General features: G+C 40.5%; 1 protein-coding gene across 2 annotated transcripts in view; it reads right to left on the bottom strand.

Annotated features, from left to right (window-relative positions):
* NRXN3 (neurexin 3) overlaps nt 1–14,094 on the bottom strand; it is a 1,011,514-nt gene that overhangs the window by 561,548 nt on the left and 435,872 nt on the right. For both annotated transcript variants that reach the window (XM_075753769.1, XM_075753770.1), the window contains 4 exons: nt 11,798–11,917; nt 3,872–4,253; nt 2,301–2,491; nt 1,632–1,805 (listed from right to left, as the gene is read on the bottom strand). In XM_075753769.1, coding sequence (XP_075609884.1) covers nt 1,632–1,805; nt 2,301–2,491; nt 3,872–4,253; nt 11,798–11,917 — 867 coding nt within the window. The remainder of the gene's footprint in view (nt 1–1,631; nt 1,806–2,300; nt 2,492–3,871; nt 4,254–11,797; nt 11,918–14,094) is intronic.

Here is a 14,094-nt window from a genome sequence, read left to right on the forward strand (position 1 = left end):
CTGGGAAAGCATCATGACTCTGTTCCTGAGCCACACACAGAAAAACAGGTTAGTCTAATGAGAGATCCTCAGAAGGAGAAGAGCTAGTAGAGATAACACACAGGCTATATAGCCAACAGATCAAGTTAATTTTAAAAAAGAATTACCAGAAATCACTAACATTAAAGAAGAGATTTAGTGCACTGAGGATAATCAGAAAAGACATTTTCAAAAAACTCGAAATGCATTTCTTCCCCTCAAACCTCGTAAACAACACAGAAAAGGTGCGCTTCTCTTGGCATTTTGGCTCTGCCACAAATGGGCAAAGTCGCAAGTTCTGCTACACTATGCTGATTTCCACAAGTAACATGGTTAACAGACACTATTAAATACAGCAGAAAGACAGAAAAGAGAACAGCCTATAGCTGTGCAGCACTTAGCAATGCTGTGAAATTGGAGTTCAGATTGAGTGAGTGCCTGTGATGGGACACAAAATTCTTACATACCAGAATATTATTGTGGAAGTATGGAAGGGGGACTGAGGCACAGAAACTCCCTGCCAACTCCAGAACACTGGGAGACAAGGAAGGGATCAGATTTAATTGGACTGCCAATTTGGTGCTTGATGAATACTCAAAAGATAGCACTTTCAATCCTAAGAAGGGTCAGTCTCGACAGGTGGCAAGGTTTCAACATGATGTAACCTGTCATCTTGACACAGCAGGGAAAGACAATCAAGGACTAATTTCACTTTGTAAAGTCCTGTCTTGAAGTATCAGTTTGGGACATACATCTTCTGAGCAAACATGCATACTAGACAACTTTACTGATAAAATTATCTTCCTCTAATGACTGGTAGCCAACACAGCAGACTGGTATTCAGTGGAACTAGAAATAATGGTGATTTTTCATGTAAGTATCCCAAAGTGCTTTGCAAATTCATGTCACACGCATGTTACTGAGTCAGTGGTGCTGATGTCAATATTCTTTTAATTCATGGGAGCTTAGCAGGAACAGTGAATTATTTAAAGAAGCTTCAAGAAATCACTACTATTTGCATGCTTCAAAAAAGTCACTCATCACATTTGTTTCTAAGCTAGCTGGAAATGAGAAACTACAGAAGAGAAATGTTTTCCAGACAATAAAGACAATGCCGCTAGTGCTTTCATTGGAGGCCCATCTGCTCAAAAAGGAACTTCACCCTTCAGTTCCTTCTACCTTCCATTTCCCTTGCTTCTACTTGGTATTCAAAATACTTACTTCTGTGGATCCCCAAAAAAAAGGATGCTGTGAAGCACAAGTGAATTGAAGGCTCAGAACCTCTTTCAAAGTATTTTGAGAGTACTCTGATTTTAATAAACCACTCTGAGAAAAGTAAATAGTAGTCCATCCCAGTACCAACCTCTCCATTACTGGAGGTACCACTTTATAGGGGATGGAGTATGCAAGAGAACAGATGCTAAGCCACTTACAGAAGCTAGCTATCCTTAAGCTTCATTTGGGAGCATTTGGGAGACATTAGTGTAGTGAAGAATGGCACAGTGAAAGCAAACTCATGAAATGGACAGTAAGGTGGACGGTAGATACACAGCAGCAGCAATGAAGTAAGAGGGGAGTGCTTGAGAGGGGAACTTCTCTGAAATCAATTATACCTTCACATCCACGCTCAATCTGCCCACTGCGGTGCAGGGCGTCATTGATTAGATCAGGCAGACGCCCATTCAAATCCACAGATGCTAGACAGCCCTGAAATCCATCACGTGAGGCCACTAGCTTTGGGAGGTTGCTATACATGCCTTGAGCTAGGCCAGCAATGTAGAGATCACCTAGAGGAGAAAGGGGTAAACATACAAGGAGGAGGAGATTACATACGTACTAGAGTGGCTTCTCCCCCCCAACATGAATATAACAAGCTGAAGAGCTGCTCAGAAAAAGTTAAAAGCAAAGTAAGATCTTGTGCAAGAAGTTCCTGCCTTCTTTACAAAAAAACCCCCACAACAAACAAAAAACCCACCAAAAAACCAACACCCACAAAAAAACCCCAAAAACCACCACCTGACCATCCCCCCAAAAAACCCAGCTGTAATTGCATCCTAACTAGGAAAAACTGTAGGATGACAACTTCTGAAAAAGCAAAATATGACAAACTATTCTGCTACAGCAAGTTGCTAAACAGAAAGGGAAACATGAAATTTAAAGCCCAAATCAGCAAATTCCATGTTTAATTGTTCTGTAATGCATGGTTCCTGCAAGTTTTCTCTTATTGACTGGTTGAGCCCTGCAAGAATAAAGGGGGAAACTGTCAGTCTTGTAGAGTTTACCTTTAAGATCCAGATTTTTGGCACCATTGATAACCTGAGTGACCACTTTAGTGTCCACCTTTAGGCTGTGTGTATTACTGTTATCTCTGGTGATCACGACATTGTGCCATTGGTTGTCATTAAGAGGACGATCACTGTTGCCTTTGATAACATTAGGTCCGTTTCCAAGGTCAAACACATAGTGTATATACCTGTAAACATAGCAAGAACTAGTTAAAATTGGGTGAGAACTCCAGCACTACTGACCCTTATCCTAGCCAGTGTTGATAAATTAACTTGCAGAAGTCATAAAGGGAAGTATCTCTGGGTTAGAAAGTTCTAGTAAGCCGAAATATTAGCCACTAATTTGAAAAGATATAGTTGTTTTCTTTCCACCAAGAAAGTGTAAGGATTAGGATTTTGAGATGACATTTGGAGTAATTAGATTCTAACCATAAAGCATTCCTCTTTTTCACAAAGTTCTCACAGATCCACAAAAACCTGGTCTATACATATAATTGTTTTTTAAAATTGGTAACATCAATAAATGTACTGGAGAGTAACACTAGATTTACTTATTTGGGGCATATATTCCCCAGATTCATTCTGGGTTTTGAATAACTCCCTTAAGAAGTTAATCGGGAAACTCATTCAAAAAATATTATACTAAAATTCACATGAGATCCAAGATTTATTCAAACAGCTGAAAACAATTAGTAAAACTTTAGGCAAAAAATAAAGACCCTAACAAAGAGTGAAGTCTTGGGAATGTTATCCTGAATTATTTATATAGTTCAAACACAGAAATCCACCTGAGGATAGAAGAGAAATATTCTACTTAGAAAGGAAAAAAAGACAACAAAATTCAATTCTCAACAGAGCACGAGGAGCTCGTTACTCTTCCTTTTTTTATTACTCAGTGTCCCACTTACAGAAATATGTGCAAAGTTAAAAGTGAAACAGATTGAACTATCGTTATCTTGAAATAAACAGGACTAGTAAACTGTATTTGTGGAAAACATATACTCATCTAGTCACAGTGGACGAGAGATCAAAATTTGTTCAGCTAACAAAGAATATATTTTAATAAGCTATTGATCTTATGAAAAGAATATAATGACTCAAAAGCAAGCTGAGTTTGCTTTTCCTCAAGCATCACCAGCAGAAATACAAATTCAGCAGCCCATATGCTCTTTTTTTCCTTCAATGGAAATTGCAGGAGACACAAGTCTGTTACAGGAAAAAAAGATAAGAGGGGGAAGAGAGACTCAGAGACCTCAGCACACTTCCTCCTCCTCTGTGCTATTCTGCAAGGTTAACAGGACAAAATGTTAGCCTAACTAGATCCAAAGGACTCAAAACATTAATGTTTCACACTGTAAAATTGTCTTTCCCTCAGCCACATGGGGAAGTCAGTGATAAAATCAGGAGTCTTAAGCTTCAGTGTTTATGTCTAAGTGCTTTGTCATATACCTCAGCAAACAGAAAACATGAGTATTAGGTGAATTTCTCTTTATGCAAGCATTTTAAGCTTACCTTTAAGTAAGTTTATCTATAAATAAGCAGGTAGAATATAGCAGAAAGTCACTTACCCCTTGACTAGTTCAACTGCGATAAAGTCATTGCCGTCACCACTGTTAAAGAGGATGAAACCATCGGCTGAGGTGGTCTTGAACTGAAAGAAGAGGTGCATGGATGTATAAGCCTGCAAGGTGGCCAAGCTCAGGTAGCTGCTCTTGGTCTTGAATGTCACAGGGTCAGCTATGATGTTGCGGAGACCAAAGCGTGCCTTCAGCTCACAATAGTCAATGTCACCATTCTTGCACAGGTCAATGTAGAGCATCCCATTGAACATCAGGCTCTGGAGGTGGCCAATGAAGCTGGAGGGGATGACAGAGATGTACCGTTTCTCTGTCATGATCCCTGTCTCAATGTTGTGGAACTCCAAGCGGGTATGATCACCAACCATTGTACCTGAAGGACAGAAACAAGGAAGAACACACAGAAAGTCCAGGGATTAGTAACAGGTAATACGGAGCCATTCGCCCTCTGGCTATTTCCAGGCTAATAGCCATACTAACTTAATCCTAGTTGATGACTGTTCAGCAGCTCGCATCAGAAAGAATGCACAGACTCTTGGTAGAGACACTTGAGTCTAGCAGTTGCCAAAACCTGGCAGAAGAGAGAAAACAAGACTAAAAGGGCCATAGGCAGCAAGCTCTGTATTTTTCCCTGTGCTTCACAGACTTTCTTGTTTGCAAAGATGACTAGGTTTCCTTCTTAAAGCCTGCAGTGATCTATTTGATCCAACAGTCCACCTACCAAACAACTCATGTTTCTGAACCAACTCTTACAAGTGCCCTTCCTCAAAACACTTAATAAACATAAATTAATAGAAAAAGAGCAGAACAAGAAGTGAGAACAGTCATAAACCTGCTAATATTTATTCCATTGTTCTCTCCTGATATTATGTCTTTCATTTTAAGAGCACAGCAGGAGGGAAACACACAAGAATGCAACAGGCAAAAAGCCCTCCATATATTTAAATCATCAACCTACCACTTGGGATATTTGTCAAATTGTGACAGACTTTAACGCCTCAATTAAAATATTCAAGCTATTCAAGTATACCAAATACGTCAGAGTACTCTTGAAGCGTATTTAAATGTTTCAGTAAGCATGCTAAGCATCAGTACAGACACAGAACCTACACAGACAGATGAAATACAACAGTATGCTAAAAGACTAGTTTGAGTACAAAGACAAGTTGGGCAACATCAGAATGAAAACCATTACAAACCACCTTATTTTAGTCCTCTATAACTCCTCATTAAGATAGCTTTAACTATTTGGACACACAAGCAAGTATCCTTTCCACACAGGCCTTGTATCATTTACTATACATCAGGAATAATATTAAATTCATGAATTATTCAACATTTGTTTTCTCAGCATTCAATGTACAACCATTATTCAAACTCTGCTACAAATGTTCTGTCATGTTTTCTCTCATGACATTTTCTGCAGTGTTGTATTGAGTTTACATGGCGAGGAGCTGGCTGCAAGGGGGCTGCGGGGTGGCCCGTGTGAGGAGAGGCCAGGGCTGCCCTGTGCCAGACACAGCCAGTTCTGGCCAGCTCCAATGGACCCACCACAGAGGGTGGCTAAGCCCCACAGCCAAGGTGGTGGCAATAAATTAAATTAGTTTTCTCCAAGTTTTGTCCATGACAGTAACTGATAAGTGATTTCCCTGTCTTTATCTTGAACCATGAGCCTTCTCATCCTATTTCCTCCCCCGTCCTACTGAGGGGAGGGAGTAAGAGAGCAGCTGGGTGGGAGTCTGGCAGCCAACCACGGTCAACCCGCCAGTTCAGCAGCACAGTGTGCAAATTGTCTTCAAATATTCACTTCATCTTCTACCACTCTGGCAAGATTAAGGAATATTACTTTCAATTTTATACACACAAAGCTGAGGAACAGACAGATCAACATATAAATAATTTTGGATCTAAAAAATTAAATATTTAGCATCCATTTTAGTGGAACATGTAACAACTTTGGAGCGCTCACTGGTTTTGAGGCTCAGCACTTCTAGAAATAAGATCCTGTATTAGGTTTGTGTGGCAAGGTTTATGGTAGCAGGGGGAGCTACAAGGGTGGCCTCTGTGAGGAGCTACTAGAAGCTTCCCCAATGTCTGACAGAGCCAATGCCAGCTGGCTCCAAGACGGACCTGCTGCTGGCCAAGGCCAAGCCCATCAGTGATGGTGATAGCACCTCTGGGATAACAAGAGTTAAGAAGGGGAAAAACCTGCTGCACAACAGCAGCCAGCAAAGAGGAATGAGAAGATGTGAGAGGAACAACTCTGCAGACACCAAGGTCAAAAGAAGGAGGGGGAGGAAGTGCTCAAGGTGTCCGAGCAGAGATTCCCCTGCAGCCCATGGAGAAGACCATGGTGAGGCAGGCTGTCCCCCTGCAGCCCATGGAGGACCCCAGGCCAGAGCAGACGTACGCCCGAAGGAGGCTGTGACCCCACAGGAAGCTCACGCTGGAGCAGGTTTGCTGGCAGGACTTGTGACCCTGTGAGGGACCCACGCTGGAACAGTTTATTCCTGAAGGGCTGCACCCCACGGAAGGGACCCATGCTGGAGCAGTTCGTGAAGAACTGCAGCCAGTGGGAAGGACTCACATTGGAGAAGTTCATGGAGGACAGTCTTCTGTGAGAGGGACCCCATGCTGGAGCAGGGGGAGGACTCCTCACACTCTTCCCCTGAGGAGGAAGGAGCGGCAGAGACAACATGTGGTGAACTGATCACAACCCCCATTCCCCATCCCCCTGTGCTGCTGGGGGTGAAGAGGTAGAGAAATTGAGAGTAAAGTTAAGCCTGGGAAGAAGGGGAGGGTGGGGGGAAGGTGTTTTTAAGATTTGCTTTTATTTCTCATTATCCTACACTGATTTGATTGGTAATAAATTAATTTTCCCCAAGTCAAGTCTGCTTTGTCCGTGACAGTAATTGCCAAGTGATCTCTCCCTGTCCTTATCTCAGCCCATGAGCCTTTTGTTATATTTTTTCTCCTGTCCAGTTGAGGAAGGGAGTGATAGAGCAACTTTGGGGAGCACCTGGCCTCCAGCCAGGGTCAACCCACCACTGATCTACAATCCCAAATGAGTATCTCCCAAAAGGACAGGTACAATTAGTGATCAACTGTGAAAGATCTGAATTCAAGTGACTTATCCAGCTTTCCATAGGAACTCTAAAGTAGAAGTCAAATCCTCTGGGTTGTATTCACATGCCTTACATAGAGTTCCCTTTACCCTTTTTTACCGTGCTATGTCTCATTCACTATAGATGTTTCAAAGAGGACCTTAAAAACAAGCACCTCCTTTAATACCAAGGCCTGTGTCAACTCATTTGCTGTATTGTCCTTTCTTAATGTAAGCAGGAAATCAAAGCTCCTGTGGAAAAAGGACAGCAGCAAATATGAAATTAGACAATATCAAAATGCATACAAACACAGATCTATCTACTTTCAACTTTTCCTTACTTTTGTCTGTTTCTTTACTTAACCTTATAGTATGTTGCTAATATAATTACCGCACAGGTAAAGTCCTTCATTTTAGGTGGTTTTCCAAAGAAAACAGCCACATTATCTGTTGGTCTCTCTACCTCCAATAACATTTTAACATACTTATCAAATTCAATCAGGTTTTAAAGAACAGAAGGGTCAAAATATTTAAATTCATGCTAGTTTTGTGGAAAATTGACACTTGGATAAAGACCTGAATAAATATTTCCAGTGTGCTAGAGAAAGAAAATTTAGCAATAATATCCTGCTTGATTGCATCTGCTGGTCAGTTAGCATATATACGCATTTCTTGGCTAGACACTGCAAGAGGTATTTCTGAGTCTTTGGGATTATATCTGGGAGTTACACCGATCACCATACCTGAGTCCAGGACAAACTCCTCTTAATTCGCCCAGGTCATATCAACTGGGACAAGCTTTCTCATATTCTGTGCTATGGCCAGAAATCTCCTAACATTTCTTACCTGAACAGTTCCCAGGTGTTAAACGACCAAAAAAACCAAAAAAGATTTATTAATAGGCCTTTGAAAACTTTTCCTACTATTTGCAACATATTCTTTTCTCTGTTGGGGATGGAATGAAAGCTGAAATCGTAAGACACTTGGATGACACATCCTGCCTTGTGGTGTATAGAGAGTCAGATTAAATGAAGTGATGGTCTCTTTCTTGCTTAGGTCCTCTTGAAACACTGAAATATTCCTAACCCACCTCTCATGATCATGTATCAAGTACAATTTTTCAGTTTATACTTTGTCCAAATGTGATCAAGTTTTTGCCAAGACAGCAAACAAGCACAGTTGTTATTAGAAAAAAGTTTTCAAGTATCTATTCCAAATACAAAGAGAAAATATTATGCAAAACAATTTATGGTTTTCGCTTATTCCCTATTTTAGCAGTAGATCTAAATTTAGACAATTATACAAATACCATTCACATGGAAAGCTTCAACCCAAGCAGATACAGCTGGACAAACTTACAAGCAGCTGAAAAGGGTCACATATTTCTGACTATTGAGAAATTCAAGAGTCAGTACTGATGCAAACATTTTTAAACCCTGAAACAGTTCTTTAACAGAAATAATATTTTAGTCTTAAAAATGCCAGTTCACAGGAACTGAAGCTGTATATGGGAAAGTTTCTTTAGACAAACCATCTCGCTTCCACTACAGTGATTGTTAGGGGCTGTTTCAGTTTTAGTGTTAGCAAATGAAAATTTCTGATTTTTCCAAACCAGAAGATTTGTATTTTCTTAAAAATAAAACAAAACACTTTTTAAATAAATCCTGCTTCTTTACTTCAAAACATTAGAAAAATAAAGGGTAGAGATGTCAAGAACCAAGAGCAAGAAAACTCCTCTCCTTAGCTCTTCTACTCTTAGATAAATGCAAAGTTGTTGTTGCAGGAGTAGGAAAGAAAAGTCAGGCCTGTGAAATCTGGAGTACACAGGGACAGGGAACCCAAATATAGGGGGCATTAGAAAAGGAGAGAGTGAGATTGGAAGAAGTGAACTCAGAATTGTAGAAAAGGTGAAAAATGAGAAAACTGGGACTGGCTTAAGAGAAATAGGACAGTGATAGCAGTGGTAGCGCAGAAAGCTAGGAGCAGTTCAGTGAAAAGCTGAAAAGGACGTGACAGTACAAGACCAGAATCAGGGCAGAGTTGCATTTTCTTAAGAAATCATGGAGTGAAATCCAGTATTTTCTGATCTTGTCAGCTGTCAGCCTCACATGCAGAGTTCTCCTCTAATTCCTCCACTGTGCTCTGTAGAGAGTATTGTAACTACTACAGCAATCAGCAGCTCTTTAATTCAAGTGGTAGCAGACAGAAAAAATTCCAGCCTCCACTGCGGTATTTGGGTGCTAGCAAGATGATGTAGGGAGGAATATGACTCCTATATTTGTGTCTCATTTATGACTGAAGTTCTGAGGCGGGGGGGGGGGGGGGGGGGGGGGGGGGGCGGGGATGTGGGAGGAGGGTTTTGCACTTAAGCAGCAAAATGCTGTCCAGAGGAGCTGGATTCTGTCTCTCCCCTTAGATGTCCTGCAGGAAGCCAAATCAGTCATGTCATTACAAAATTTTCACAGGTGGTCATTAATTGTCTAGCCCAAATTCTCTAAGTAGCAGGGTTGAGCTAATTTACAGGATCCAATTTACAGACATGCTGAATATTTGTGCATGCAAACGATTGAAAAATCATGCCAAATTGGTACCAAGTACATCCAACTTTAATCTGATGCCTTTTTTTCAAAACCTGTAAAATTGGAAAAAAAGACACCTCCTCACTTCATATAACGTATACATGGGAATAAATCCAGTTACAGCTTCTTAGTTCTGTATAAACATATTGATGAGTAGTACACAACACACACACAAAAAAACCCCCAAAAACCCCAACAGCTCTAGAGCAAAATTTACTTGACATATATTGTTCCAAACAAGCAATAAGAAAGGTGGTGGCAATCAAATAGGCTGTTTATTTTTACTGGGGGCCCAATTTAGACTTCTGATCTATGCCTAAAGACAGCAAGAATCCTATGGAAAAATCTATGTGACCACATCATTGACGACTACATCATCTGCCCAAGGAAGTGGGATGCAGATTGCACAGAAAATCTTAACTCTGGCTTTTCTGACTTTTGGCTTCGCCATGATGGCATTATTTTAACAGATATTTTTAGCTGTAATGCATCTTTAATTATGTAATTCATATACATGTACATATGCACATCCTATTTTAGTATAGGATTGTATCATTATTATTTATAAACTCAGTTCCATGAAAAAGAGACTTCAAAAAAACAGATGGCTTTTCAGGGATTGAGTTGGTAATGCAGAGAGTGCCACCTCATGGTGCTCACTAAAAAAGCATATCCAGAAGAATTGTTCTCTAAATGCAGACATGAACAGGATAAAATGTTTATCAGCATGTTTCATTAATTCAAAAAGTTCCCTCTTAAATGAAATTTCATTTTCCTACAAGCTGATGTTGACTAAGCCTCCGTCAATTCCAACAAGGAGAGGAAAAGATTCTTCTTTCATATTTTTCTGATTCTGTCTTACAAATTCTCAGCCTATACAGCACAGCATATATTTACTTCAGAGGGAAAATATATATCAAGTAATTTTCCTGCAAACCCACTACTTTGGGCTTATTTCAAAATCCTGACTCACGACTTTCCAAATAATCCAATTACCACATAACTTAAAATTAATGGTATTCACACAGTAGAAAAAAACTTTTTGCAGAGATAGGATAGAGCATTCTGGGACTGCCTATGGCAGCCATTCCTTCTAGTTGCCTTCTGAGTAGCTTCTACTCAGAAGAAAGGATGTCAGCATTTGGCGAAACAGTATGGGTCACAACTACATGAACATACCCATATCAGTGTTGCATCCAGGGTTACCTTTCCTTATGATTCTATTATCAGACTTCAGACTGCTGGTGTTTTCCTCAAAAATCCAGTCCCTACAGCTATGCGAATTTTAGACTTTCAAAAAAAGAAAAATAAGTTTCTGGCTCTTGCAGCTGTGGGGAAATGGACCAGAAAAGTATCCCCTCTAAAATTTTGTAAATAAAAAAAAAAAAAAACCAAACCACAAAACAACCCACCAAACAATCTAAAGTACCTTGATCATTTCAATGCAGATCTTATTACTTGGGAGACACCAGCTTTCTTGAGTGATTGATCTGTCCCTGCCCCCAACTACATTTCTCTACAGAAAGAAGCAGGAGCTCAAAAAGCTGCCAGGAAATGCAGGGGGGGGAAAAAAAAAAAAAAAAGACTGACACGATTTATACATTATAGGATATGATACGCTCTGGTGAGTTAGGGTCCTCCCTAACTTCTAAAACAAATTTGGGAACAAGCTTCTCTATTTGCTTTTTCTTCTAGATGGCTCTGGGCCATGAGCAGAGGAGCTTGGGAAAAACAAAACAAAACCAAACAAACAACCCAACCCACCAGCAGAGACAGAAGTTCATATTTTCTAACCCATCCATCAAATGCAGTTTTACTATCTAGGAAAAGTTTGTGCACATAAAAGGTCTAGAGAGCCTTGGTTTTGATTCCACAGCTTTGGAAACCACCACATTTGCAGCTCAGAAATGAGGTATACTCAGTGTACCCCAAACAGAGCCTGGCACAAGAGAGCGAGCTACTAGCACCTCTGCATTGTTGGGAATGCACGAGCTCATCTGTCCCCTCATCCCACCTTTCATATTATTATAGTTATCACAGAAGTTTCTGGTGCTGGCTAAGAACAGTTAGTCTATCAAAGATGAATGTTAGTTTTCAACATAGCAACATTAAATATACAAGAAGTAACAGGAAGGGGGCAAGGGAATAACAGGGAGAATGGGTGTAATGGCAAAGAAGAGATTGGGAACAGAGATACAAAGATATTAACAGAAAATACTCATGCATCACACTTACCCTCAGCAACATCATCATCCACCATCAGCTTGAGGCTCTTTCCTCGCCGAACTACCCGGACAGTGTGCCACTCATTGTCATTGAGTTTCTGCCCAGCATAAAGAGTTTCAGGTCCCTTGCCTGGGGATGGTGATAGGTAAAACAGTTAAAGCCAGACCCCCAATTAGTTTAGTATTTGCTCAATGGGAAAAGTCCCCAAAATCAACCTGGTGTGATACAGACTAGTAGATTGTGTAGGTGTATTATGATCTGTAATCAATCCTCACACCTACACCTTCCTAGCTCAGAAGGAAGTCAGAGTCACAAATTCTTCCACTCGGCAAAGTGCCCTCCTCCGCAGAGCCCAGAGGTCATGTGCATTTAAAACTGGGGTAGACATCTCTCTCGGGCTAGGATATTAATTTCCAAATGTCACATTGTACAGGGCACTACAGCATCAGAAAAACAAGCTGGTGACAGAAATGTCTCAAGACTGGAGCCATTACAGAATTTTGCTCTCCTGGATTTACAACAGCCCCAAGGTGCTTGGGATTCTTTTCAAAGTTAATCACATTGGTCTCAACGCTTCTGTATCAAACACCAGGCTGGTTTCAGTCTTTCAGTCTCAAAAAAGAGAGAAACCAAGAAAAACCCAAAAAACCCAAAATAAAACCCAAACAAAAAACCCCCCACAAAACCCCAAACTCCACCCCCTAAAAAAATAATTTTATTTTCTTTTTTAAATAATTTAAAACCACAGAAAGACCACCACTCACCAACCGGGCTGATTGCTCTAAGGTTCTTTGGCAAAGCAGCCTTGCTATAGGGCATTTACTTCACCCCTTGAATTATAGGCCAAAAGGGAAAGAGGAGCCCTTTCTTCTCCAAAAGGGTAAAACCACAGTTGCCCTTGCAAACAATGCTCCTGGGGAAATAACATTAGTGCTACCCATATTTGTCCAGTTTTGCTGCTCACCCATCGCAGTTGACAGGCAATTACTTAAAACATTAATTGTTCAGATTACAGGACTGGAACCCCTCACTCATGTCAAATGGTTAAGTGAAATTGAATAATGGTGTGTGCTAAATTAAAAGCATCTATGCACATTTCAGTATAGTACTAGAGCAGGTTTTGACGTAGGTATATAAAAGAAATGCAGAATGAGGACAGCAGAACTTGTTGCACATCAGGTCTGGGCCCACTGCCCAAACTGGCAAGTCACATTAACATGTTAAAATGTTAGTCTAGGACCAGGACAATAAGAGGCACTGCCACAGCTCACCTTACTGCATTGGTAAAATTAACATCAGATATGCAGATTATTTCTCTGTATCTGTTCAACACAAGAAAAATCAGTATTTTTATTCAGATAGCCCATGAACAGCATTTATTTTGACCAGTTTTCAATGGACTGGTTACATAACGCAGAATAAAATGTACACATCTTCAAGCGAAACTCTGGACGAGAGGACACACCCACTCCGATCTGTGTCATGGTGTGGACTAACAAGAGTAACATATTCCATAGCAAGACAGAATTGAAGGAAGGGGTAGGAAAAAATACCTAGGGTATGTCCACAGTATGCACACTGCCTAATTAGCAATGTTACTGTAACTGCTTCTTACTGAGGGGGAACACAGGCAAAGAAGGTGGTATCTCATTCAGCTAGGCTGTAACATGTGTAGTAGGGAAATCCTATGGAAAGACAGCAAAGAAAAATGAGTATGTATGTTGTTATTCTCTTTAAAGGATGCTGCAGTTCACATAAACTCCTTTTTTTTTTGTTAAATACCCTTTCAAATAAATCTCATTGCTAGCCAATTTTACCATCCAGCAAAAGGAAAAAAAAATGTTTTTCTACAGTGACCTGAAAAATAAGAGAGTCATTCTTGGATTAAAAGGACAGGGAGTTATATATTGCAGTTACAGAGAATATGTCCCTAACAGGAGAAATCTGTAACCTCTGCAGTTCCTCACCCCTGTGCCAAAGTCACACTATACCACAAATAGAAATCCAACTGTACAAGGCAGCTAGATCATGGCCAGAAAGCTTAAGTTCTTCGGAACCAGACAAGCAAAACTATTTAATAGAGTCTAAGAAAGTTATACTAGATTTACATCAATAAGTACATTTTATCCCAGAACACATATCACAAAATGATGTTTCTGGATGGTGTGTTGGTTTTGCGTGGCAAGGTTTTGGTAGCGGGGGGGCTACAGGGGTGGCTTCTGAGAGAAGCTGCTAGAAGCTTCCCCTGTGTCTGATAGAGCCAATGCCAGCCGGCTCCAAGATGGACCCGCCGCTGGCCAGGGCCA

Source organism: Balearica regulorum, chromosome 5 (genome assembly GCF_011004875.1).
Source record: "Balearica regulorum gibbericeps isolate bBalReg1 chromosome 5, bBalReg1.pri, whole genome shotgun sequence".
NCBI classification, from domain to species: domain Eukaryota; kingdom Metazoa; phylum Chordata; class Aves; order Gruiformes; family Gruidae; genus Balearica; species Balearica regulorum.